Genomic DNA, 25,864 nt, shown 5'->3' with positions numbered 1-25,864 from the left:
ATTTTGGGTTTCCTAACTCTCCAAAACAACAAATAAATGCTATTGCTATCTATCCATGTTTTAGAGGAATGGGAAGAACTGCAATTAAGTTTTTATTGTGAAATGAAACTGATTAAGCTTTCACCAACAAACACTCCAGGTAGGTCTGGCATAAAACAAAGCATAAATATCTCAAAAGTGTCTCATGTCCTCCATTATGTTTGGTGATTGACATTTGATGCAGTGAACCTGGATTCTTTGGGTTCTCTCTCAAAGAATCCTGTTAGGATGCATGAAATACCAACACATAAAAAAGCTGATGCACTCGGGCAGAAAGACTGAAAATGGGCTGTTAGGTCTTTCAACAGGATAATGATGCCAAACCTTTTTCACGCTCCAATTCCTTTTGTGATATTAAGGAAGATTAGCTGATTTACCATTTGCAAAACGGGGTTGTACATTAAGAAGGCTGTATGCAATTCTGATAGTGCCAATTTTGTTAGAAACATTTAAAACTTATCAGGATATTTTCCTCACACACTTGAAATTAAATAATGTATTTTTCTAAAATTTTCTATATCAGGATATACTGTTGCAATGTGTACTCAAGTCTTTTTTCCACATCTTTACCAGGAGTGTCAGCCATTAAGTGTATAACAGAATACATGGAATAAATCCATAAATCATTTTAGTGTTTCTTCTACAGTGTCAAAAAGATGCTACTTTATTTACTTATTGATATTAAATGTGTGTTAACATGTGAAATAGGAATCCCAGTTATTTCGAAAATGAAAACACACTTGCGAGCTCGTTACACCATTCAACAAAGACTTTATTTTCAATTCTGCAAATGATTCACTGTCTTTAAAAGTGTATTTATATATGAAGCAAAGAAATGTCGCTGATGATCATAGAAGATTTAAGTCAACAAATCAACAATCTCCAGGAATCCCTCATTTGGCCCAGTGAATGTCTAAAATTCACCGTTCAAACAATCGTTTATAAATAAATACATAATGCGCATCACAGCAAGCGGCAAGATTTAAAGTTTCTCATCAACGTAGTGCATACAACATCAAATTTGATAACAATGATACCTGCCAGTAACTATAATGTTAATGTAAGAGATTGAGCAAAAGCAATATAATTTACAATCAGTGCATGCTCGAAGCGTTATGACATTCATGTCCTCACCTTTGCTTATACAGTATGTGGTGCGACAGTTTGCAGATGACGGCAGAAACAGCGAAGAATAAAATAAACACTGCCTTTGTAAACACTAATCCAACAACGGATGAAACACTAAGAGACATTAAATTATTTAACATTATATTTTGGCACAGAACTTTCATTATGTGTATATAATGAAAATATATAGCCTCCTGCCACCAAGTGTATATATTAAGTCAGATATTTACATTCAAATAGTGTGAATTTGTTACAACCTGTGAGAAAAAAAGGAAGGAGAAGTTTATTGTTTTAAAAGAGGTTTCTTTTACATTTGCTGCGAAACTCTGAAACATAAGAGTCGCTTTAGAAAGTAAAAACAAATATTAAGCATTTTTTATTGAACCATGAACATAACTTTTGATTGTTTCAACTAAAGTATTGCCATGCTCCCTAATGTTTTAGCTTTGTAACAAAATAATAACTGAAAAAAAAATTCCCCCTTTTCTCATTTACATTTTCTTTGCCTGCAATTTTTTTCCATTTTCTTTTAGAAGTCAATTTCTTATCCTTCATAAGGCACCAGTCCTAATAGCACAAAAAGTTACACCATTACCTGGGTCTCACTTTTGGCAGATGAAGCACAATCAATAAAAAGTAGTTACAAACTGCAATGGTAAAAAAAAAAAAAACAACATAAAAGAAAACACAAAAATAAAGAAAAAGCAAGTATTATAGGGGGAGTGAGGCCTTTTCATACAAAAAGACTTTGTCTTCCTCAAGAATTTAATGCTTCTGTGGTTTTATTTCTCACCCAGAAATGCTCTTCTTCAAATGGAAACTTCATACTCCCGCGTGTCCTGTGATCACATTAGAAACAAACGGATTACTTTAAGCTTTGAAATTGGGAACATTTAGAGACTGAGAGCGAAATGAATGAATTTCATAGAGTGATGGCTCCTTTACTTACTCCCGCTTCATAGAGAGGGTTGTTGAAATCCGACTCGACTGTAATGGGACTGTAGGAGTGTGTGTGAGAGAGAGATTTCCAGAAGAGAGGCTTCCATTCTAGTCTGCAAATGCTACAAGAGACAGATGATAAACACATCAAGCGCTGAGTGAAAAAACTGAGGCACAGAACTAAAAAAAGCAATATTAAATCTAAGAATGGAAATCCAAAACTATGAAAACCCTGAGTAAAAACTCTATAGATAACAGTATTATAAAATTATATAAACATATTATATATATAGTGACCTGCTTTTATGTTGAACTGAAAAGCAACAACTGCTGCCAAAATAAAATAATTGATATTGATTTATTTATTTATCTCTGACATGTATTTATTAATTTGAATTTGATACCTATACCTTAATTTTAATCCTCTGCTTTAATACGGTAGCATGGCCTTTTAACCTTTAACTTTAATTAACAGCATAACTTACTTTGTATAGTACATGTAAATGCCTCCAATCAGGAGGATGACCAGAATGATGGGCAGAATAATCGCCAAGGCGATGTTTTCACTCAGGATCTGACGGGATGGCTCGAAAGACTGGGACACTGCAAAACAATCAAACGTCAATTGTGATGATTTTCTGTGTCCTTCACTTTGTGATAAAAGTACGCCTATAAAGGCACATTTAGATCCCACAGACAGCAGCTTTTAAAAATGTAGGAATTGATTTTAAATGCACTTGAGATGAGAAATTACCTTCTGACTTGTGGTCGTCCAAAAGCTCTTCGTATGCCACTGAGAACAATAAAACAAGATCTCATCGGTTTGAGCAACAAGGCACATTGAAGTGCTTTACATGATAACATCTGGTAATAAAGGAAAAAATAGGCTTTTTTTTTTTTTAGAAAAGAAAAACTAGGTGTAGAAGGTGTGGCATGAAAAGCCACAAGCAGCAAAAAGAAATATTGGGAGTGTTGCAACCCTTACCTTTGCAAAAGGGTGGCGGGCTGTTCCACTGAGATGGGTGTCCAGGAACACATGTGATAATGACCTCTCCAATGAGTTCATAGCCCTCATAGCAGAAGAAGCGCAGAGTTTCCCCAGCCTGGTAGCTGTGTTTGTATAAAGTTTGGTAGCCGTTGTCAGGGACTCCAGGGTTTGGGCATGGGTCATATTTCACTGTATATAACATACAAAAACACTCTTACAGTCAGATTGACATCAACAGCGATCATGAAAGACGAGCAATGTTGGAGAAGAGACAAAAAGAAGCCTTACAGACACACTTCGGGCTGCGATCGCTCCATTTAGGGGTACCAGTGTCACGACCGTAGCAGGAGATTTGACTGGGCCCTTCGAGTTGATAACCCTGATTACAAGAGAAACGCACGACTGTCCCCAAAGCAAACCCCGCTTCGGGACGCACAGAGCGTGCCCCGTTCACCACCTCTCCTGGATCAGGACACTGTTGCACTGTGAGGGGTAAAGTCAGACACAAGTGACACAAAATTAACCAAAAATATTTTAAAAAATCTGCTCAAGAAGCCTTAGGAGGAGTAACGTCCTATTCTCAGTCCTGTCTGGTTACACAGCATGTTTTTTCAAAATGAAAAAAGCTAAAGTAAAAGAGAGAGAGGGAAGATCATTTCTTAGCTAAGTGTATTAACAAATTAGCTTTTTAACTTTAATAAGTAACTTTTGATCATTTCTATTATCCTATGACCTTTAACACATGTGGGTGGGGCGCTGCTCCAGGACAGGTCCCACTGGCAGGTGATGATGTCTGAGCCGCTGATGTCATAACCGGGCTGGCACTGATAGGTCAGGACGCTGCCTCTCACAGGAGAGGAGTGGGATGAGCTGATCCAGCCAAACTCGATTTGAGGAAGAGTGGGGCATGTGTCGTTCGGTTCAACTTCTGCAGAGAGAGAGAGAAAGAGAGAGAGAGAGGCTTGGTGAAAGCAAATATTTTTTTTTACTGATCAGTGAAACAAATCTAAACAAGCTTCATATGGTAAAGCAAATTGGATTTCCAGTTCACTCACCACGATAATGAATAAGAAACCCCTGACTGAGGATGAAGCTGGAATCATCCGGGTCGCTCTGAAACTGAATGGTGACCTCTGACCCCCCAGACACAATCTGGAAGCGCTCTTTAGAGCCCATGTACTGGCCGATCACGTGAGACATGACGTCATGTCCATCAAACACCGTCAGCACATCAGTGTGACGAATATTCAAGCTGAAAGAAAAATGAAAAACAAAAAAAAAAAGTTAAAAATATGTCAGCTTTCAATTCAGAAAGAGTCTTTCCTTTTAAGTTGAATAATCCACCCAGCTACTGTTTTATTTTATGGCATAGAGGAGAATGAAGGAAGGAAATGGGACTACAGGCAGTTGGTTTATAAAACAAGTCATGAAGTTATTTATCTACGTCTTTCATTAATAATTACTAAAACAAAGATATGATATGCAGTTTTACAAATTCCTATAAAAATTCAAAAGCTTAATTTGAAAATAATAAAAAAAGAGATTTTTGCCACAGCTGTCAATTCCTTTGCTGAAAGCAAGATTTGTATTTACATTTTTATTAAACAGACGTAAAGTCTGAATAATTACTGAATAAAATTCAATTCACTTTTTCCCCCAATAATTTTGGTGATAAAATGCCAAACAGTCCTTTGTTAGCATACTCACATCTTGACCTCCAGTTCAATTCGCTTCTCCTCATTACCATGGATCTGCCAAATACAGTCAAGACCCTTGGAGTAACTCTGGGGCCAATCGGGGGACAGAATGGTACCAGAAGGCTCGGTCAGCTCTCCTCCACACAAAGCTTACAGAGCAAAGCAGACAGCAGCATTACGTAAGAATCTGGACTGATAAAAAGGGAATCAGTAAATTACAGATTACAAAACAATGTTTGAATGAATTGAACGTGATTAATGAGAGAGCATATGAAGCCATTAGTGAATGGGCTTTTGGCCTAGTGATCAATGGAAGAAAAATGAAGAGCACATTAATTTTGTACCTAAAGATAAGTTTTATTCGTTGTAATTTTTTCTATTTATAGCTTAAAAGGCAGAAAAAAACCATGCAGAACTCTAGAAAATGGAGTCTGGAAAAATGTGCACATCACTTGTCCATCCCTTGACTTAGGCTTTAACCTTTTTAACGCAGAATAATAAGTATTTGAGGGTTTAGAGATTAACAAGCAAATATCTGTCCACTGAAAATAATCTGAAAGCTTATTTGTAAAATTAATTTAAGATATTACGAAGAAACTTACACGTGAGACCAAAATCTGAAGGATGAACAATAAATATTTCAGAGACTTTAAGAAAACATACATAGTGTAAGTTAAAACAGCTAATAAATGCATGCAGGTTCTACTTGCTCCAACACATTGCTGCTAGCAGTTTCCTCTCTGTTTCCTTTCTGCTACTGCATGGATTTTCAAGGATTCAGCTTATTAGAATCTAATCATTTATCTTGCAAAGGTACTGCAGACGGCAGCAAAAATTTTTTTTTCTGGAATTAAAAATTGAAGACAGTATTTAGCTTTTAGTGCTTAGCTAAGGTTCTGAGTCATACGTTCCATGCTGCTCTACGTTTTCACACCACACCATCACTGAGGCGCCAACATCCTGCAGCTTCAGGCGCCCATCTTATCAAAATGCAGTGAGAACACCCAGAAATAGACATGCTGAAAACACCATGTCCTTCAAATAAATACAAATTACTGTTTTAGCTACCGTAGGTATGTGGACAATTAAAACATAGGACTTAGAAAAGAAAATTTGACTTCCCAACTGTCTTTTTGTTACACAGCCACAGCTCATAGATTAAGCTTACCCCTGCACACAGGCTCACTGTCGTTCCAATGGGGATTGCTGGGGTCAACGCATTCAATGGTTCCTGAGCCCTGCTCCATGACGAAGCCTGGAGAGCAGCTGAAGGTGATAATGGTGCCCAGTTGATATGAGATGTCACTGCTGCTGAAGTTTCCATGAGGCATGTAGGGCTCCCAACAATGCTCATCGTCAAAAGCTTCAGACACACAGAGAAAAAGATCATTCCTAGTTCTCCTTTGTTTGGTGGAATCTAGAAAAAAAAGAATGAGGTAAGCATAAAGAAATAGGCTTAGCATCTGAAGACCCCGCTCACCCTCATATCTGAGTGCCAGCAGCAGAGGGATGGAGGAAGAATCAGCTGTGAGCTCCAGGTAGAGCGTGGAGCCCTCGCTCAGCAGCCCGCGCTCTGGGACGTCATCAAGATCAGAGTCGAAGAGCAGATGGGACAGGGAGCTGTTCCCACTGCGGACAAGTAACCTGGAACAGGACGAGACATAAATGTGCAAAAATACTATAATTGTTGTCTCAATAAGGACCGTAGTTGGAAAGCAAAGGGAAAAGTGCTTCTCTGGTAAAACATGCTGGTCTCTGTACTATTGTTGCTCTTTTTGATCTTTCTTTTGTGAAAGAATACCCAAAGATTTTTACCTAATGGTCTTAATGGTACATTGTGGCCATTAAAAATCAATACTGGGGATTGGGAGTGCCAAGTTAAATTTTTTGGGCTTACAAGCAAGCATTGAACAGTAGAATTATTAGCGTTGGTATGCAGAGTTTCCCCCAGTGGAGGGCTGCCAGGCTTTACTTGCTCTCCCGCCAGGTTAAGCGTAGTTTATCTTAAATATTTTTTTTTAATACACAAGTAACAGTGATAGAAAAGGCGGATTAAGCTAGGTGTATAGTTGACGCACTGAGCTGGGCGTAAGGGCACACATACCATTCGTATCATCTCTGCGTCTGCCTGTTGGCCTCATGTTATTTCTCATATTATTTCTAGGTTATGATGCTTGCTCATGCACCTCCAAATTTTTGTAACTCAGCGAGGATCGCATGCGCCACTGTAAGTCTCCAACATATTTCATCCTCTGTAACAATAAAAAGGTATTTTTCCCCTCATCCATTTGATCACTTTGCTATTATTACGTCGGATAAGCAAGAGTATTGATATGAAATCTTAAACTCCAAGCTTACCTGTCATCATCTTCATCTAGAGCGATCCTCTCAAAGTGCAGGTGCAGCCTGTGTCCCTCTTTGGCTTCTATCAGCCAGTGGCAGCTCAGATTATTTCCATTACTGTGGTTGCTGGCAGGCGGAGGAGGTGGTGACAGTATCCTTCCCACAGTTGCATTACGAATCCATCCTCCACAAGAAACAACTGATGGAAAAATCGTATATAGTATTATTTTTTGCAAACCGTAAATCAGCCACCGCTGGTGTCATTATCATAGATTTTAATCGTCGTACGCACCAACACATTGAGGCTCATGAGTGCTCCAGTGTGGCTGCGTCGTGTTGACACATGTTGCCACCTCATGACCGCGGATCTGGAAACCTGGATCGCAGTGGAAGTGTGCCTGACCTCCAGGATGGATGTCTGTCACCGTCACTCCACCGCCCTCAGGCGAAGTGGGGAAAGGGCAGGAAAGCAGGAAGGCTGGCAACAAAGGTAGAATAAAAATTAATGCTGAAGATGCAAAAATAGTTTAATTTTACATCGGAACATCTCCTAATGGTGAGTTTCACGTCTTCTGCAAATGTGAAAGTAGGATGTCTTTTGTCATAATGTTTAAATATCTACTCAACCTTTATGTGGACATTCTCAACTAATCTGCAAGGTACTGATCATTACATTGTAAGACAGGCTATCTGCAATACTGATACATGTCTTTCTTTATCTTTGTCTGGCTTCATTATCTCTCTTAATTTGCATGGAGTATAAATTCACCACTGAACCTGCTGCCTGGTATGTCACAGGTGTAGATCTCAGTTTTTTTTAAAGAGCCTAATGGTGACATGAAACAGACAGAAGTTATTCTACCTTGATAGTGGAGGCTGAATGTGCCATGGTTGGACTGCCGGAGACTGCGGTAGTGAATGGACACCTGATTGGTGGTACTGCGGATCACCTGCCCCTCTTTCATCAGAGTCTCATTGGCTAAGAGCTCCGGCCCTGCACCGCCGTGACCCATGATCACCAGAGATTCTTCCTTTGAAAGGTTTGTCTTCCTCACCTTGAGGAAGAAACAAGAAGATAAGCTAAATAAATAATAACTCAGAAATTCAGTTATCAATGAACTGATCCTACTGTGTTGATTTTCACCTTTGGTTATGAAATTGTACAGTTTTGAAATTCTGCTATTTATATTGTAGTCTAAACATTGTCCTAGGTGATATAATCTTTAATCTGTTCCATGTTGATTTATGTTTTAAGTTGCAATATTTACAAAGTTTTGCTCTGAAAATTTGATTATCCGATTATATTTAGTTTTCGTAAACTAAATATCAAATCAAATATGACTTCATAAAAATTGACTTTGTAATTTAACGAATTGAAATTGGGCCTCTGTCTCTTTAAAAACTCCCTCTCTTTCTGAAACTCCGTCTCCAGAAAGTCATCTCAACATTGCTCCTCTATTAACCCTTCAACAATGTATTTACCAGCATTTCCCTGAGGAGTAGCTCGTCTAATGGCCTCAGCAGTTCCACCAAGGGTTTGCTAATTGCTGCTCGCTAGTCTGAAGGAGCAGAGTGGGTGAGTGGTGAGGGCAGGACTCTGTGAGGTGGAAACTCTGTAGCTTGGAAACTGCGGCTCAGAGAAGGAGCTTCGTCTTGAAGGTGGAGCTAGGTCCACCCAGTCATTTTGCACAGCTGAATGGTTGCCAAGGGAGATTAAAGAATTTCTCATACATGCATGAAGGAAGCAAGGCAACACTCCAGGTATGTCTTTGATGATGGAATAAGATTATAGCATGATGTAAAGCTAATTTTACATAATACTGCCCCTTAACAACGGTCTTATCTTATTTATCAGTTTATTTAGTTAAATAAGCTGATTATGTGATCAGTTTCTTTAAAACTAGTATGTGTTTTGTTAATCTGTTTTTAATGTCTTCAGACATTTTGTGTTGCTCTTGTCTTCATGAAAAGTGTTCTTCAAAAAAATGTTTGAGACGATTAACTGGTAATATGAATCATATTGTCTATATATTCTGTTAAAAATTAACATAAAACAAATTGATAATTGCTTTGCAGTAGAAAAACATTCATAAATTTGAAGGACCATAGGCTTTTCAGTTCACACAACCTGAATTTCCACACCGTAGCCTGGATACACAGTAATGCTGTAGGTGCATTCCAGAGTAGAAAATGAGGACGATGATCCAGGATCAGGAGACTCAACAAAATCCTCCATTGCTGACAACGTGGCATTGCACTGCACTGTAGAAACAGAGAGATAACAGAAAAGGAATTAGAAATGAGTCAAAATGTGTATTATAATAATACTAAAAAATAGCATAACCTGGCAAGCTTTACTAAAAACTGGCTACTTTTACTAATTTCTGGGTTATGGTAAAAAAAAAAGGTAGATTTTGTCTATCAAGATCTCTGAAAATGTTTAAATTTAGTAAAAACTGAGTCTAACATGTCTCTTTCAAGCAATACTCTCATTGTTAGGCGAGCATTCGCTTTATCCCCACTTGTCCATATTGGTTTTAGTTGTTCTTCACCGTTTGCAGATTCATGCGGGGTGACTGCAAATCAATCAGCGCTTTGTTGCAGACTCAAATTTAGTATGCCCCACGGCACAATCGAGCCATGGCAAGAATATTTTCAAGACAGCTGAAGCGTTACTTTAAGGCACAACTCTTGCTGGTGAACAAACATGCTTGAGATCTCTCCTGCAGACAACATGAGATCAGCAAACCACAATGACCACTGATGGCAAAATGAAACACTTGAGGGACCCAGGTGACGCTCCCTCTGTCTTTTTATCTCAAGCACGCTCACACCTCAGAGATCATCTGTCTCACATGATATTTCTCTCCCCCGCTCTCAATCACAAACTATGAGAGCTGCACAGGCACCGAAAGAAATAGAAATGCTGCTGCACTGGTGTGTCTCAAATTGTTTCTCTGACACTCATTAGCACTGGATCGTCTCCATCACCCCATGCTGGTCATAAGGCATAGTATTGACTGACAGACCACAGGCAGGCAAGGATAGTCCTACTATTAATATTTATATGTTCATCAAATAATAATGTTATGTGCTCCATGTCTGGTACTGACTTTACTCTATGCATCAGGGTAAAAATTATGGAATAAATATAACATATCTAAGTCATTTTTAGTTTCTATTCTTGCTCTGGGTTGCATCAAATTTCAAAGCTGGAAAGCAACTTGTCATCTTCATACTCAAAATGTGAAAAAATTCATACTCCTTGAATTTTTTCACATTTTGTCACGTTTGTGTGATTCACAGACACAAAGTAAAGCCTAATTATCGAGCGGAAGAAAAACCATACGTTGGATCGATCACTGTATTTTATTCAGTGCTGTAAAAGTGAAGGAGGTTGAACGCAAATGGATGCAGAACTTTTCAAATCTCTATTTTAAAATTTTTTAAAAAACATTTCTCACACATATTCACTAATTTGGTTGGATAGTTTGGTAGGCGACTGTAAATTCATTAGTGCATAGTTTTAGAGCTCAAATATGAAAAAAAATGTGTGTTTATGATTTGGACTGAATTAGTTTTGCTTTCAAGAATAAAAAAAATACAAAAAGCTTTGTCCTGACTGATAGCTATGAAAGTAATATGCTACTGCAATAGTTTTAAAGAACGTGACCTAAGCATATTCTTCGGAAGAAAAAAATAGCAACGTTATACTTGGCTCCAAACACAGTATGTAGTTGGTTTAGTTGGATTAGAAAATACCAATGTCGACATAAAGAAAACTAAAGGCAAATGTTCTGGCACTGCAATGCCAGCGAGTAAACATAAAAAAAAGCCTTGTAACAGTTTGGAAAAGCAGTCAAAGGAAAGGACCTTATTTCTTAGAAACACGTCCTGAATTCTGAGAAAACCTGGCCGTAATGACCACCAGGAAGCTTGCAACCCCAAAAACAAAATACTAACTGTGATGTATGGGAGTGACAGCATCAAGTGTAATGTATTTTACTGCAGGAGGGACTGGTGCACTTCACAATATAGACCAAAGATTATGTAGACATAGTGAAACAGCATCTTAAGACAACAGCCAGGAAGTTGGAGTTTGAATGTAAATGGGCACAGACCTTAAGTATACCAACTAATTAATTATTAAGAGGCTCAGTAATAATAAATTCAATGCTTTGAAATGGTAAAAACTAAACAGATTGATTTTATAAAGTGCTTTTCTAGTCACACTGACTGAAATGGCCAATTTAAAGCCTAGATCTGAATCACAGAGAAGATTTGTGTCCACAGCTGAAAAGGTCTGTGCAAACTTGACTCAGTTGCACCACTTCTGTCAGCAGGAATAAGCAAAATTCCCATCAAGCTATTGTGAGAATCTTTTGGAAGAAAACCCAATATGTTTTAGCCAAGTCAAGCACTTTAAAAGGGCACCCTACCACATGAGGATACAGTTGTAAACCTCTGACATCGATGAAATTATAAAAATAACCAAGCTTTTTCCTATTCTGGAGTTTAGCATTTATTATCAGTTAAATAATTGCTTCTAACCTTAAATGGGAAAAGTTGTATTGGCTTTAATTTCAGATGGTGAGAAAAACAGCCAAGTACCTTTTGTACAGAGAATGCAAATATGTGCTTTAAACTGTAAAAACACAAACACCTGATGCAGAAGAAATGGCAAAGATGCTAAAGGTCACAGAGAAAGTTAGAATCATTTCAATGAGAGTTGATGAGGAAAATGTTAATTTATCCCAACTGATATTGTGATCGTAATATTTATATAAACCTTGCATGATTTCCAATAATTATGTAACTTTGCATGCAAAGTAAGACCAGCTCGCCATATTTCAGTTAGAAGACTGAGGCTTTTGAATTCAAATCCTGCACTGTGTGAATTTCTTCTGGACAAGGCACTGTGCTACCCCCCCGAGTCCCTCAGATGTTCATCAGAGTTTGAGTGAGAATTAATATGAGTGTTTGTAGATAAAGGGCAGCTACTGTAGGACGAGCAATACAAGGGTGCTTGAGAAACAGATGTTAAAGAGTAAATGGCAATGCGGTTCAATTATATCTGATATCCCATCATAATAAAACAGAAAGCTGTTGTTAAAAAAAAAACAAAACATCCCTTTCAAGGCGACAAGTGAGGGTAAACTTGTACCTGGCATGTGCATTGTGGTTATAGTGGTGGTGGTAATCAGCGTTGTGGTGGTCTCTTCTTCCAAGGGGAACGAAGACATAGGACTCCTCGATCCGGTTTTGCCCGCGGCAGAAGAGGAGCCTAAAGCGGTGGTGAGGAGCCCTGGTGATATGGCTGTTGCTGTAGACTCAGCCATCCCAAGCCCAGGCACCGCCTGTGTTGGATTGGTGGTGGTACCTGCAAAGTTAACGGCTTCAGTTTAATGCAATTTCCCAGGCGAGGGCACTTTGTGGAATAAAGTACATGCGGAACTGACAGCAAAGTGTTTTCTGTTTTCTGTATACCTGATCCTCCGGAAACCTGTCCCAGGTACTCTTTACTTTGCAGAGCAGCGTGTATCAGCTCACCTGGTGGATAGGAGTCTGGAGCTGACGTCGGTGAAGTATCAGACTCCGGAGTCATAAAGGTCATACCTGAAACAATCAACACTGGTTACTGCATTTGTTATTTGCAATGCAAATAAAACACAGTGCCTTCCAAAATTGTGTATATGTCTTTAATAATTCACATGGTGTTTCATTTGCTTGCATTTTATTATTTAGCGTATGCTGTGGTGACATGTGAATTTCCCCTCAGCAGAATAGCTACAGTCTAAAATAAGTCAAAAGTCTAAAAGAGTGGAGTCGTTACCTTTAGATTTTAAATGGAGAAAAAACAACAAGCATCAGACTGATGCAGCAAAAAGAAAAAGAAAAAAAAACAAAAACAAAAAAAAACGTGCATGCACCGGAGAACACAAACAAAATTACCTGAAACAACGTGCATCATGGTGACAGAGAACATCACAGCGAGGTGTGCGAACCCCATGTTTCTGAATGACCTGAGAAGGTTAAAGGAAGCAGAATCCAAAGAAAGCGTTTTGTGATTTTGCACATTTCTCTGCCTATTAATAGCTCATAACAGCAACAAGAGGCAAAGGAATCACACAGTGGTAATGAATAGGCCAACAATGTGTTAGTCACCGCAAATCTGACTGAAATGTTTACATAAAACAGGTCATAATTGACTGAAATCAGATCATGTCGACATGATGCTGAAAAAGGCTCTCCTAATGCAATTGATGCGTGGAATGAAACGTGACGTTAGAAGTCAGTATGCAAAGCATTGCCACAGACGTCGTAAAATTATAACACGGGAACACCACTCGGTTTTTAGGTGTAATATTCAGGCTTTCCCTCCAATGCAATTTCCCATCTAAATCTGCAACAACGCGCCGAAAAATGCGCTATTCCAGAATCCAGCTAGCGAGCCCACATCGTCTCCGAAGGTTCCCCTTGAATTTCATTGTTTCCAACCTGTTAGTTGTATCAAAAATGCTCCTCCGCTGCTCTTTGAGGCGGTTCCTCTGTCATAGATACCAGCCGGGTGTGTGACATAAATGATGGGGGTTATTCGAGGGAGAATCACCCGGCCTTCTTTGTGCGGAGGACGATTTTTTTTTTTTAACATCAGTCATCACCGCTGTTGTTTCCGCAGCAACAATAAAAAGGTGCCAGCTGCTTACCTGTCTTCCAGGATGCTTCCACTGTTCTTTTTTCCCTTTCTTTTCTTTTTTTTTCTATTCTCGTATCTCAGTTGGTTTTGCGTTGCTTAAGGCCGTAAACAATGCTGTGTTTGTACTGGTGAGATTGCCTCTAGCTGGTTACCGTGTGCTTGACGCATTCGGCTAAGATGTGAGGGCATTTGTGCTGGAGCGTCAAGTGCGCCCTAGCGGCCGAACGGTGAAACTGCAGAAGTTTACATCTCTTGTCTGGAGAGCTGGAGCTGTCCAACCAACACGGTGCTGAAGCTGTCAGACACGGAGCTCCACGGTGCACCAAGGTAATCTAACAGAGATGTTTGATCCGGCGCTAGAAAGAGATTTTTCGCTTGCATGCGCTGCTTAATAATGCATGGCAAACATTTTGCGCCAGGAATTCCCTTGAACGGTGGATGTTTATGCCAATGTGAGGAGTAAACACGAGCCAGCTGAGCTGTGCGGGCTGGTGCAGAGCAAAGAGACAAAATGAATGCTCACGCCACTGCGAGAAGCATCATTTTATGAAGCATCCAACGCCTGCCAGTGGAGAGCATCACTGGGGTTGATGCAACAACAAGTCTGCAATGACACAAAACTCGCATGCACATACGTTCAAACCGTGCATGCACTTTAATTTTCTGCATCCTTGTAACCGTACATTACAAACAATATAGATCTTCCCCCTTGCCTCTTTATCACCCCTTATTTTAACTCATGTATGATTCACCCTACTCAGATGACTGAAGGCTTGATAAAAATTGTTTGCCTTTCAGAAACTTACATCTATGTCAAATTATACTGGACCAATAATAATAATAAACAAAAATAGACTGGGCTGTTCACAAATATGCAGTTTTAGTTAAAATGGCTTCATACTCTTAGCGAAGACTTATAAAAAAATCCCACAAAGAAAGTTTTGGAAAATCCAACTTATAATTGATGCATTATTCAAAAAGTAAACAACAACAACAACCAAAAAATGCCATGAAAAGAATTATTTCTACTTTTTTTTTTTTTTTTTTTTTACAAAAAGTACATCTAACACAAATGTTGCTACACCTAAAAATCATTGAATAATTTACATTACAAAGTAGAAGTGTTCAAACCTTTTGATGTTTTGGCCAATCTCAACAAATTACTTAGCTACAGGACAAAGAGTATATAATGTTTGAAATAACTAATAACACCAAAAAATAATAATAATTGTGATTTTTAACTAGTTTGAAAACAAACTTGCAGCAACAACACATTCAATCTGACTTTTTTGGAGTAAAGGTGTAAGTCAGCAGAGGTAATGATAATTTTGTCAGTTGTGATGTTGATACATTTTCTTTCTTTACATTCTTTTTGGCAGTGATATAATCAAAAATAATGATTTTGCTTCACTTGTCAGTGTGGTTTTAGTTACTAATAATTGATTTATTCTGTTTTAAGATACAACAAAACAAATTCGTATCAAGTGAATAATTTTAGATGCGTCTCAAAGGAAGGAAACAGAGGCACTCTTGGCTTTGTAAAAGCAAAACACTAAACAAGGTCAGTGTCAGACTCATGTTGATTAGAGTAAAAGAAATAAACAATTGTTCTCTTTGCTGTAAACTGTTGCTTTTGCCCATTGAATATTTATTAAGAATAAGTGAAATCTTTGTGTTTCACTATTAGTTATGCTTCTTAACGAACAGACTGCAACAAAAGTAGAGCAGATTTATCTTTTTAGCTAACCCACCGAGCCCTGAACTTCCTACAGAGCACTGAGCAAACGCAAGAAAAACGGCCAAAAAATTGTTCTGCAGTGAAGTTTGTAGGTGCAAAATGACAAAATCTGAAAATGTTTCAAGGCTATAACTTTGTTTTCAATAAATCATAAGAACAGTAAAATCTAAAGTTAAGATTTCTTCATCTGTTTTGCTTACAGTTGTTCTGTGTCACCCTCGCCTAAAGGATGGACTGGTCGATAAACACACTGCCTTTGCCTGAGTACGTTGAGCTTGGTGTCCATTCACTGAGTGGCCTTCTGTGGACTCTGCTGTTCCTATTTCTGTGGCACTGCTATCGAATTGGCTCTGACCTGCCAATCCCAGGCCATGCTGGAAAGTTAAAGTCGAGCTCAAGGCGGTCCATGATTTCTCGGAGCGGTGTGTGTATGGGAACAAAGTGCAGCGCCCGGTCTAAGTTGTCCAGGAGCGATCAAATTGCGCCTTTCATTTCCATGGAAACAGCGAAGGATGAGGAGCAGGGACAGGGATATCTCACGCCAGTGCTGAGTCATGCCTTGTTCCCTGCCCAGGCGTCTGCAGAAGCCAAGAAGCTGTATGCAGCACTGCAAGAGTATGCCAAGCGTTACAGCTGGGTGGGCATGGGCCGCATTCACAAAGGCCTTCGTGAGCAGGTAAGAAACTCAGAGCTTACTGCTGAGAGTTAGGAGTCATTCACAAAATTTTACTTAAAGTGTTACTGATATGGCTTAAAGAGTTAAAGAAACATGGCATATAAAAACAAAACAAAACGGGCAACTTTGCCATTTCTCCAAATTCAGGTCAGATTGAACGATCTCTCCACCATACAAAAGCCACATCTCTTCTTCCTGCCGGATGTCCCAAGTGTTCCTTTCTTCCCGCGTGATGCTCACCGACACGATATCGAGGTGTTGGAAGCTAATTATCCCGCCATCTTGGCTGAATTCCAGGCTGTTTACCAGAGAGGCATAGACTCCAAATCAGGCTGGACCTGTCTGGGGCCAAAGGTACACAACAAAGACAAGAAACATAAGCACAGAATGCAACAGTCTGAGAAAAATACTTACTGAAAATGTTCACAAATGAGGGATATTATTTTATTTATTGAAAAGTTCACACTAAAAAGGTGACTGGAATAAATATGTACAAAAATTATATAATGAGACATACTGTGAGTTGTAAGTATATTAATATACCTGGATTATTAGGCACTTTATGAGATAGGCAAACATAAAACACTGAATGATTATGAAGTGAAAGGAGCATATTGCATGGTTTAAAAATAGTCTTTAAATATACATGTAAACAATGTTATTTAGAACCCTTTATTTTGAAACAAGGAGAGACATAAGAAATCATTAGAGTTTCTTTAAATAACAATAAAGCTAGATATAAGGAAAGTATCCAGCAGGACAGTGACTCTGAACAAGCAGCCAGATTTAATTTAACATTACAGTCATGTATTAAAGCGGGTCAATCAAACTCAAGACCAAAGTCTAATTGAAAATTTATGCTAACACTTGGACATCAATTTTCAGTTTTTCTCTCCACTCAATCTGACTCGGCTCAACCAATTTTTAAATTCTCCATAACACTTGCAGCTGTGAACATCAAGAAAGAAGGCCTTTATAAATTATGCACTCAATGGAAGTGGATACATGAGTTCTTGACACATAGTTCAGATATAATTTGTAAAAGATATTTAGAAGAAGTGTGTCGGGTTAAGCCACGTCTGAGACTTAAACATGGAATATGTTTTCTTTTTCAGAGCCAGGCCGTGTTTTCCTTGTACAGCGCCGGGGTCTGTGTGGCAGAGAACTGCCGCTCCTGTCCCTCCACATATCGCACACTTCTTTCTCTGCGTACTTTCATAAACAGCAACTCGTTGGGATCTGCAGGATTTTGGCTGCTGGGCCCCGGAGCGATACTGGGGAGCTCCTACGGACCGACAAACACACGCCTTCGCTGTCACCTTGGTATGTGAACGATATGTACTTTTTAAGTAAAAAAAAACAATAAATTCAGCAGTCATGAAATGATTTAGTTTTTTCCTTCCATAATGTTAGGATTTACTTCCATGCACTGTCGTTCTATTGTTCTGGGTTTCTCGATGGCGTTACTCCTTCAAGTCTAATTCTAAGTCTAATAATTTCATGAACTTCACATGCACTTTGTTACAAAACCAATCATCTCATGTAAGCATAACAAAATCACCAACGAGACGACAGTACTCAAAGTTATGTAAATGGTTAGAAATGCATTAGCAAGAGGTTGAGGTTAATTTCTGTGTTGTGCACTTTGGCCCATCTGACAATAATCCTCTCAGTTTTAAAAGCAGATGGGACATTGCTGTGTATTGCCATATCGGGAGCTGAACCATGACAAAACTCACTTCCACAGGTTTGCAGACCCCCACTTCGTGTGAGCTGGTGGTGGGAGGGGAGCCTCAGTGTTGGTCAGAGGGGCACTGCCTCCTTCTTGATGATTCGTTCCTTCACACCATCTCTCACAAGGGTAGGAAATCCTCACGCAGCAAAAGCAAAATTGGTGTAGTTTAAAAATATATCTCCACCTATAGGCTGGATTCTTTGTGTCTTCTTTAAAGGTCCTCCAGAATCTGGACCCAGGGTCATTTTGAGTGTGGACCTGTGGCATCCAAATGTGGCTGCAGCAGAGAGACAAGCTTTGGACTACATGTTCACCCCTGACCTCTGAGTTTTCACCGTGAGCACTGTGCAGGGATGCCTTAACTTAGCCCACGGTTCACGTGTCTCATTCCAGTCAGAGAATCACTGTGTGAATCCTTCCTTAAGAATTAGACAAGCCATTAGCCACACATTCAAGCAGTGTTGGATGTTTGGCCCTCATTTGTACTCATTAAAACAGTTTTACTGTTATGCTACCTGCATGGCATTCTGATATAAAAACACAAGCAGACAGCACCTGGAAGCACAAACAGCAGAGCAGGGGTTAACTGATGTAAATTTTGACATCATAAATCTGTTTACTATGCTAATTCATGCATGCAAAGCCTCAGACTTGTTATTGTTACTGGCCTTATCTGAGCTGTTGTTGCATGTGCATGGGTTTTTAGAAACTTTCTTGAAACGGTGTGTGACTACCGGTGATTCAACCAAAAAACTGTGAATACTTCAGTAAAAATGACAGAAATTTAAATTTAAATGTATTTTCTCGCCTAAGATATTTCCAATCAAAATGTAACCAAATATACTGTGTCTTTTCTTTCCATGATAACACAAAGCTGTTTGTATGCTGGAATGTTTCTGGTCTCAAAGTTATTATTATATTTTTGATTTCTTTATAAATACTCTTTGCTAGTTTGTTTGTTGTTACATATTTTATGTACAGTAAAAGATTTAAAAAAAGAGTATAAATGAGAGTTGTTGTCAATTGTGTCTTTTTCTTGAGTTAAAGTAAATCTGAATTTTCTCTGAATTTAAATGTGATGAAAATTTAGAGAAAATGCAATTGAAATCTCCTGTTTACTCTCACTTTAAATCAGATTACATTTTTCATGTCAGCTAGGATACTTATTTCACTTTCTATTTTCTAAATGCCAGAATAATTACAAATGAATATTTCTTCGAAGTTTGAAGTTTACATACACTAAGATTATTAAGCCTTGAAACAACATGGAAAACTTTAATTTAGACACATTTGTAGATGTATTTTAAGGCAAAAACTCAAACACACTATTTTCTTGTGTAGCATCACAAAACAACTACAGACTTTAGATATTTTTGTGATGCTACATAGAGAAATACATTTGTTTCCCTCAAATGTATTTTGAGGGAAACAAAAATAAAGTTTTGTGTAAAATGGGGGTACCAACTTCAGAACAAAGGCGAAACTCTTTGTAAAGAGGCTTTCTGAAGCGGGCAACAGCGCTATAATCCACGCTGAAACAAGCATGGGCTGACTCAGAGAGGAAGAAGACATTGCTCGAAATCCAACTGAAAAAGCCAGATGACAGTTTTCAAATGCACTCTAAGACAAAGACCTCCATGTTTAGATATGTCACCTCTGATCTGATGATACTAAAAATCAATTTTCTGGATATGACACAGAAGAAAGAGGGCGAAGCTTGCAATCTCTGTAATAGTACAGTTTCCAAAAACAAATGCTTTATCAAACTAGTGAATTGTTGACTCTGAAGTTACCGTTAGGAGTGTGTGTGTATGCACGTCTGTCTTGTGTCTCTTTATGTCGGCCAAGTGACTGCCTGCTGACCTGTCCAAGGTCTGTCTTGTCCACTGATCAGTGGAGATAGGAGAGAGCGCCCCATGACCTCTGACCTCAGACAGGATTAGAACATGCATGGATTAAGAAACAGAAATAAGATTAACTCTTTGACAGACCAAAGGAATTGGTAATAATAACTTAATACATACCCAAATTGCACAAGATTTTTTAAGTATTTCATTGCAGTTTTTTTATGTTTAAAATAAAATTCCAACCGTATCATGCCAGTGATAAGTCAGCTAAACACATGCATTTAAAACATATATTTTAACTACAAACAGCACATTGAACATTCCTATCTGCAATGCTTCAGTCATTCTTTCCTTCTTTCTTTTTTTTGTAGACAGTAAATGAGAATTAGTGTGGTGATTTTATCTTATCTGCCATCTGTTCCTCTGAGGGTCCCATGTTGAGGATTACAGATCTGGAAATAATCCCACCCCAGAGAGACAGATTAGTCCCGAGATTGTTGACATGTGGTCGTGTGTATGTTGCTTCATGATCTACAACTCATTTGTCTCTGTTCTATGCAGGGTAAGAGAATGTAAAGTTTGAAAAAAAAACTTACAAATTTAAATGAATTAAAAAACAATCTTACAGCTTGTTGCTGAGTGAGACACTCTCTGACAGTTAAATGGAGATTGTAGGACAGAAAATATCGCCTTTTCTGCCAGATTTCATGCAGAGATGTACAAAGGCCACTGGCTGCATTCACGTATCTTAAAATCTAACTCTCTTTGTTATTTATTTAACAAACAGAGCTGATTCCCACTATTAAATAGTTCCTCTGTTATGCAATAGCATTAGTTAAAATCTGCAGAATGAGTAAAGTGGTTGGGAAGAAAAAATATTCACTGTACTCACCATCTGGCCTGACCAATATCAGGCCAGTCATACTTGTTCAGCTTGGATTAATGTGGTTGGTGTAAGCTTTGGTTTTATTTATTTTAATGCTTAACACGAAATCTACATGTAAGTATTAGTGGATACAAAGCACTCAGTAATCAGTTGCATGTCTGTGGATATCTAAATATGACAATCAGATTTCTTATTCCTCTGCAAAAAACAAAAATATATAGACATGTAAAAGCTTTTTATTTGCAGTATTACACCATTTTTGGAATGTCTTTGTATTTTATGTGTTTGTTTTGATTGTGATTCATGCTCTAGACATATTATTATGTGAAAATGGCTCAAAAATGAAGCGTTGAGTGGATAGCAAGACCTTCAGTACCACACCAGTAAAGCTTTTTCTCCAAAACAGGATTTGTAGACAGTTAGGAGGGGAAACAAATCAACTTTATTTCTAATTAAAAAGTGTTTATTTGAATTACAAGATATACGGTACTCTTAATAAAAAAATGCCACCACTTCAACATCTATATAAAAAAGAGAAGACTGCTGAATTTTTTTTTGTAAAACACAAGAAAAAAATCAATAATTTCAGCAATTCTTAAATTAAACCTACAGACTTTTTACAGTATTTCCAGCTTTTACAGTGGAAATACTGTAAAAGCTGAAAGTAATTTTTTTTATAATGGATAACTAGAAGAAAAAAACGGAGGCCCCTATTTGGATTTCCAAGCCTGAAATACTGTGAAAATCCTTGTAAAATGAAAGTTTGGGGGTAAAAAGTAGACAGGAGACAGTTTGCTGCTCAGATTGTCCTCCAGGTGTCACCACTGAGACAAAGAACTGCAGGTCTAACCCAAGGTTGTAGTGATGCTGAGGAGGCAGAGACAGCTTTTGTCTTTGGGAGGCTCATTCCCATTAAACCAGCGGCAGTTTCCTGCAGATACAGTCAATGAAGTGAGAGAAGCTGCAGTCCATCATGACAGAAGTACTTCTGTCAACCACAATCGTTTTCAGCTGCCACTGCATAAGACAGAAATACTGATAGCTAAGATTTCCCACTGTCAGTTGTTCAGTGCTGTTTAACAAGTATGAGAAAATATATGCTTAATATCATAATCATTTAGTCAACCTGTCGGATTGTCTCACTACAAAAAATGTTAGAAGCAAATTTAGTATTCATTGTCTGTACATGATATAATTATGTAAATATTGAGTCATTCACATGGGCTTAATATCTAAAAGAGAGTGGAAGAAAAATGTCAAGACAAAATCTATAATAAAGACAACCTAACGTTACACAACAGAGAGCCACTAAAACATTACTGTATTATGATACATCCAGTTATCCACATTAATCACCAGTTATATATTAGTTGTTGGAAAATTGAATGTAAAAGAGTTTTCATATGAAAAGATTTTCCTAGTACATCTAGTACATCAAAAATGTTTCAAGTTAGTAAAGTGCATGTGCATTAGCTTCTTCCTCCCTATCATGTAATTATCTAAGACTCAAGTAATTTGCTTTAGCTTATTTTTTACAGCATAGGGTTCAATTCAAAGTCCTTACAATTACTGTTAAAACATCATTTTCTTTACTTTTTTAGTTGAACAACATTTTTTCAACAAATGACACAAACTGGTAACTCAATGAAAATGTTCTGGATAACAAAAGGTAAAAATATAACAAATGTAACAGAAAACTGTGAAATTATACATCAACAAAGTTTATTTCTTATTTTCTCAAATTAAGAACTACTGCTGAAAATTTTGCCCATCATTTTTCAACAACTTTTTTTGTAATAAATTAAATAAACATACTATTAACGTAACTAGAAATTCAAATTAATTACAAAAAGAAGAGTCTGTCAGAAAAAAATTAAAACAACTTGGATCCTCTTCTGTCTTCATTTTGTTGCCCTCATTTCTTTGACATCATTTTCACAAACTCTGGAGGGAAAATAAACAGCAGATTGTTCAGCTAATTCATCCAAACAGAAAACAGGGGCCACACAGCAACTTCTTTAACGAGGAAATCGAGAATTAGGAATGATTCAGATTATAATTTGTAATGTAAAACAACAAATACACAACAAAGACGTTAATTAGTCAAATTTTGTTGCTCTTCAAAAAACAGAAAAATTCAACAAAAAGAAAACAAAAAACCTTAACTGAACTCAGCTCACCTCAATCAAGACATCTAAACTTAAATCAAATCAAATCAAATCAAATCAAAACAAATCAAATCAAATCAAATCAAATTAAGTCAAGTGAACTCAGCTCAAGTCAGTTTAAATCAATTTAACTGAAAGAAAACCATCTCAATTCAAGTTAATTCAAATAATTAAATTAAAGTTTATTTCATTCAATACAATAAATTTCCCCCACAGCAATTTCTAACAAGAAATTTTAAGCTCAGCTTAAGTCAAGGTCTGTTTATTCAGCTCAACTCACGTCAACTCATCAAATCAATAAAGGTCAAGTCAAGACAACTCAACTCAGCTCAGCTAAACTTGAGTTCAAGTCGCTTCATTTCCCCTAAAGTTAATTAAAACTCAACTCAAGTCAGATCAAATCACATTAAAAAAATCAAATCAACTCAAGTTAAATCAATTCATCTTCACAAACCTCAAATAAATTCTGTTAGATTAATCTAGATTTCATTCAATAAAACACAATTTCACTGTAGCAATAATTGATAACAAAAGTCAAGTTATTTTGCACCATAATTCAATGACAAACTCTAATTAATAAATCCTAGCCCCTTTTCAATAAACCGCAGTCAGATTAAGGAAATCAGAAATGACCAGAGACCAGTTTGGGGGAAATAAAAGTTTTCTGCCAGCAGGAAGCCAGCAGATTACAATGTATTATTAGAAAGAAGTTAATTGTAATCCTCTTTTATGTAACATTGCCGCATTCTGAACCACATTAATTATGCAATTTCACAAAGCAATCCTCCCTGACTTCACATCTGAGTACAGATGGTTACATAATGCTGATATTTCACTGTGATTATGTCTTCTTCTTCTTTCTTACCCTCAAAGTCAACTTTTCCATCTCCATTGTCGTCGACTTCTTTGACCACCTCTCCTATTTCTTTCTCACTCGTCTGCTCGCCTAACAGCTTTATCATAGCAAATTTCAGCTCTTCGGAGGTGATGGATCCGTCCCCATCTATATCAAACTACACAAAAAGAACCAATTTTAAGCATTTTTAATCTCACCAGTGGGGTTCCATATTGCACATAGATATAAATAAAATGTACTATACGTTGAGCTCACCTCTCTGAAAGCATCCCTGAGTTCTTTCAACCCGATCATCCCGGCGGTTTCATTCAGAAGCTTGGGGGTCATCAGTTCCACAAAATCTTGAAAGTCTACCCGTCCCCCCACTACGACAACAAGCCAGGAAAATGACAAAAACATTCGGTTTATTTTACATCACAGTGAGCTATTGTGATTGACATTATCATTTATACTCTATAGGTATACATTTATAAAACAGCCCAATGCAAATCCTGTAAACAGAGGTTTGCATTTAAATTGTTAAAAAAGGTGAATTAGTTAATTTTTCTTTTGGGAAAACTTAAAAAAGATGCAATGACTGATTGTGGCATTCCTTTTAGAAAAATGGCTTTAGCATACATTATCTTTAATTATCTGCAGATAAGAGAAAGTAACATCAATGGAACTTCTTATATTTGACCTGGGATTAACCTATATTGTTTTAATGACTTTAATACACAGTTCACTCACAGTTCATGTTAATATTTTGGCTCAGTTCAATCAGCTCCATCTCAGTCGGCATGTAGCCCATGGTTCTCATCAGGTTCCCCAAGTCTTTGCAGGTGATAAAACCATCCTTATCCTTATCAAATTCTATAAAGGCTTCACGTAGCTCTATAGATCACACAAACACAGAAACCAGAGAATTGTCAAAACTTAAAAGCTTCATTAACTCAGTGGTTAAACACAGCTGAAAACACCGTCTTGATATTACCTTCTAGCTCGTCCCGAGTAAGATTTCTTGTCTGTAAAGCAACAAAAACTTTGTTTCAAAGACAAACATTTACCTCAGATTAAGTGATACATACAGTTACACAATAATGTTATATTTTGTTCAATGCTGCACATTGTGTCCATTTGCAAAATATATAAGCTTCATATATGAAACACATATTATCTGAAATGTAATGTATACATAATCAGAAATATATGGAAAATAGTAATCTGTCAATAAAACTAAAATATGTTCATTTCATAGTTATCTTCTGATAGTTTCATGAAAAATGTACAAAATTACACATGAAATATCTTGAATCTTTGTTTGTTGTTAAATAATTGTGTAAAATAATCTCTTATCCTTTATTTATGTAATAAATTTAATCAGGATTTTGTATTTCTTCAGATCAAACTTTCTATGAGATTCTTAACTTTAGTCAAAATCTGGACATGAGTGACGATTGCAATAAAAGTACAAAATCCAGTGACATGGTTTTAAGTAAATTCAGTGTTTGAGCAGAAAGAAGTTGAGTACTCATAACTCCCCATAACTTGCAGGAAGTTTGTTCTTCTCAAACTGCAGATTCAGTTATTTGACCTTTCTACAGTAAATCAAAGGTCACCAAAAAGCTGGCTGCAATAACAAAGATGTGAACAGAAAGATTAGCCATTGAATTGAATTTGAATTTGCTGAAATCATTTGGACTGATCAAGATACTAAACCAAAAAGCATTATGCTGCACCCTTTACTGTTAAATCATCAAACTCTCCTGACTTACTTGTGTCCTCTTTGCTCCTCCTCTAAGAAAGATGCAGGGCTGCTTAATGCTCATGATGAGCTGCTGAGTCTAAATCCTCTTCTAACGGCTGTAGCTCACTAGAAAAATAAAAGAAACAAAATTTCCTGCCTTACATTCCACCAGCCTATATCTTCAAGGTGTCTTTGTTGAGGACGAGGGTCTCTCTGTGTATGAATCCAGCAGTGGTGAACTCTGCAGCGATGTGCGGTGACGTCTCGTGTGGATTATCTTTTCAGCTTTTGTCCGGAGAGACAGCATAGGCTTAATGGGGACCATAGCTTCACATGGTCAGTGGCTGGTGGTTGGAGGCTGGTGTTTTTCTGCAGCAGTCATTGGACAGAAATGGCTACTT

The 25,864-nt window shown here is 37.6% G+C and overlaps 3 protein-coding genes across 5 annotated transcripts; 1 reads left to right on the top strand and 2 right to left on the bottom strand.

Annotated features, from left to right (window-relative positions):
• Nucleotides 1-790: 790 nt before the first annotated feature.
• sez6l2 (seizure related 6 homolog (mouse)-like 2) lies at nt 791-13,996 on the bottom strand. Of its 2 annotated transcripts, none has more exons than XM_032587798.1 (19): nt 13,842-13,996; nt 13,087-13,157; nt 12,622-12,750; nt 12,299-12,514; nt 9,263-9,396; nt 7,997-8,189; nt 7,427-7,612; nt 7,150-7,333; nt 6,272-6,435; nt 5,960-6,154; nt 4,802-4,940; nt 4,150-4,346; nt 3,828-4,022; nt 3,383-3,577; nt 3,092-3,283; nt 2,861-2,899; nt 2,592-2,709; nt 2,117-2,228; nt 791-2,006 (listed from the first exon to the last, which is right to left on the bottom strand). In XM_032587798.1, exons 2-19 carry the CDS (start codon nt 13,142-13,144, stop codon nt 1,977-1,979), a joined length of 2,676 nt encoding a protein of 891 aa, XP_032443689.1. In that variant the 5' UTR covers nt 13,145-13,157; nt 13,842-13,996; the 3' UTR covers nt 791-1,976. The 2 variants fall into 2 exon arrangements, with proteins under 2 accessions (XP_032443689.1, XP_032443690.1); XM_032587799.1 differs by having other exon boundaries at nt 12,685-12,750.
• Nucleotides 13,997-14,058: 62 nt separating this feature from the next.
• Nucleotides 14,059-18,990, top strand: asphd1 (aspartate beta-hydroxylase domain containing 1). 2 transcript variants are annotated; one of them, XM_032587801.1, is made up of 6 exons: nt 14,059-14,158; nt 15,772-16,245; nt 16,393-16,599; nt 17,361-17,568; nt 17,993-18,106; nt 18,198-18,990. In XM_032587801.1, exons 2-6 carry the CDS (start codon nt 15,799-15,801, stop codon nt 18,305-18,307), a joined length of 1,086 nt encoding a protein of 361 aa, XP_032443692.1. In that variant the 5' UTR covers nt 14,059-14,158; nt 15,772-15,798; the 3' UTR covers nt 18,308-18,990. The 2 variants fall into 2 exon arrangements, with proteins under 2 accessions (XP_032443692.1, XP_032443693.1); XM_032587802.1 differs by having other exon boundaries at nt 14,103-14,158; nt 15,798-16,245.
• A 3,472-nt stretch (nt 18,991-22,462) lies between these two features.
• cabp5b (calcium binding protein 5b) lies at nt 22,463-25,785 on the bottom strand. The gene is made up of 6 exons (XM_032588091.1): nt 25,492-25,785; nt 24,711-24,741; nt 24,467-24,610; nt 23,993-24,102; nt 23,747-23,894; nt 22,463-22,657 (listed from the first exon to the last, which is right to left on the bottom strand). The coding sequence occupies exons 1-6, from the start codon at nt 25,543-25,545 to the stop codon at nt 22,629-22,631; spliced, it is 516 nt and encodes a 171-aa protein (XP_032443982.1). The 5' UTR covers nt 25,546-25,785; the 3' UTR covers nt 22,463-22,628.
• Between the last annotated feature and the right edge of the window lie 79 nt (nt 25,786-25,864).

The sequence above is a fragment of the Xiphophorus hellerii genome, chromosome 16 (genome assembly GCF_003331165.1).
Source record: "Xiphophorus hellerii strain 12219 chromosome 16, Xiphophorus_hellerii-4.1, whole genome shotgun sequence".
Classification (NCBI taxonomy): Eukaryota; Metazoa; Chordata; class Actinopteri; order Cyprinodontiformes; family Poeciliidae; genus Xiphophorus; species Xiphophorus hellerii.
This window is presented reverse-complemented; position numbering and strand designations above follow the sequence as displayed.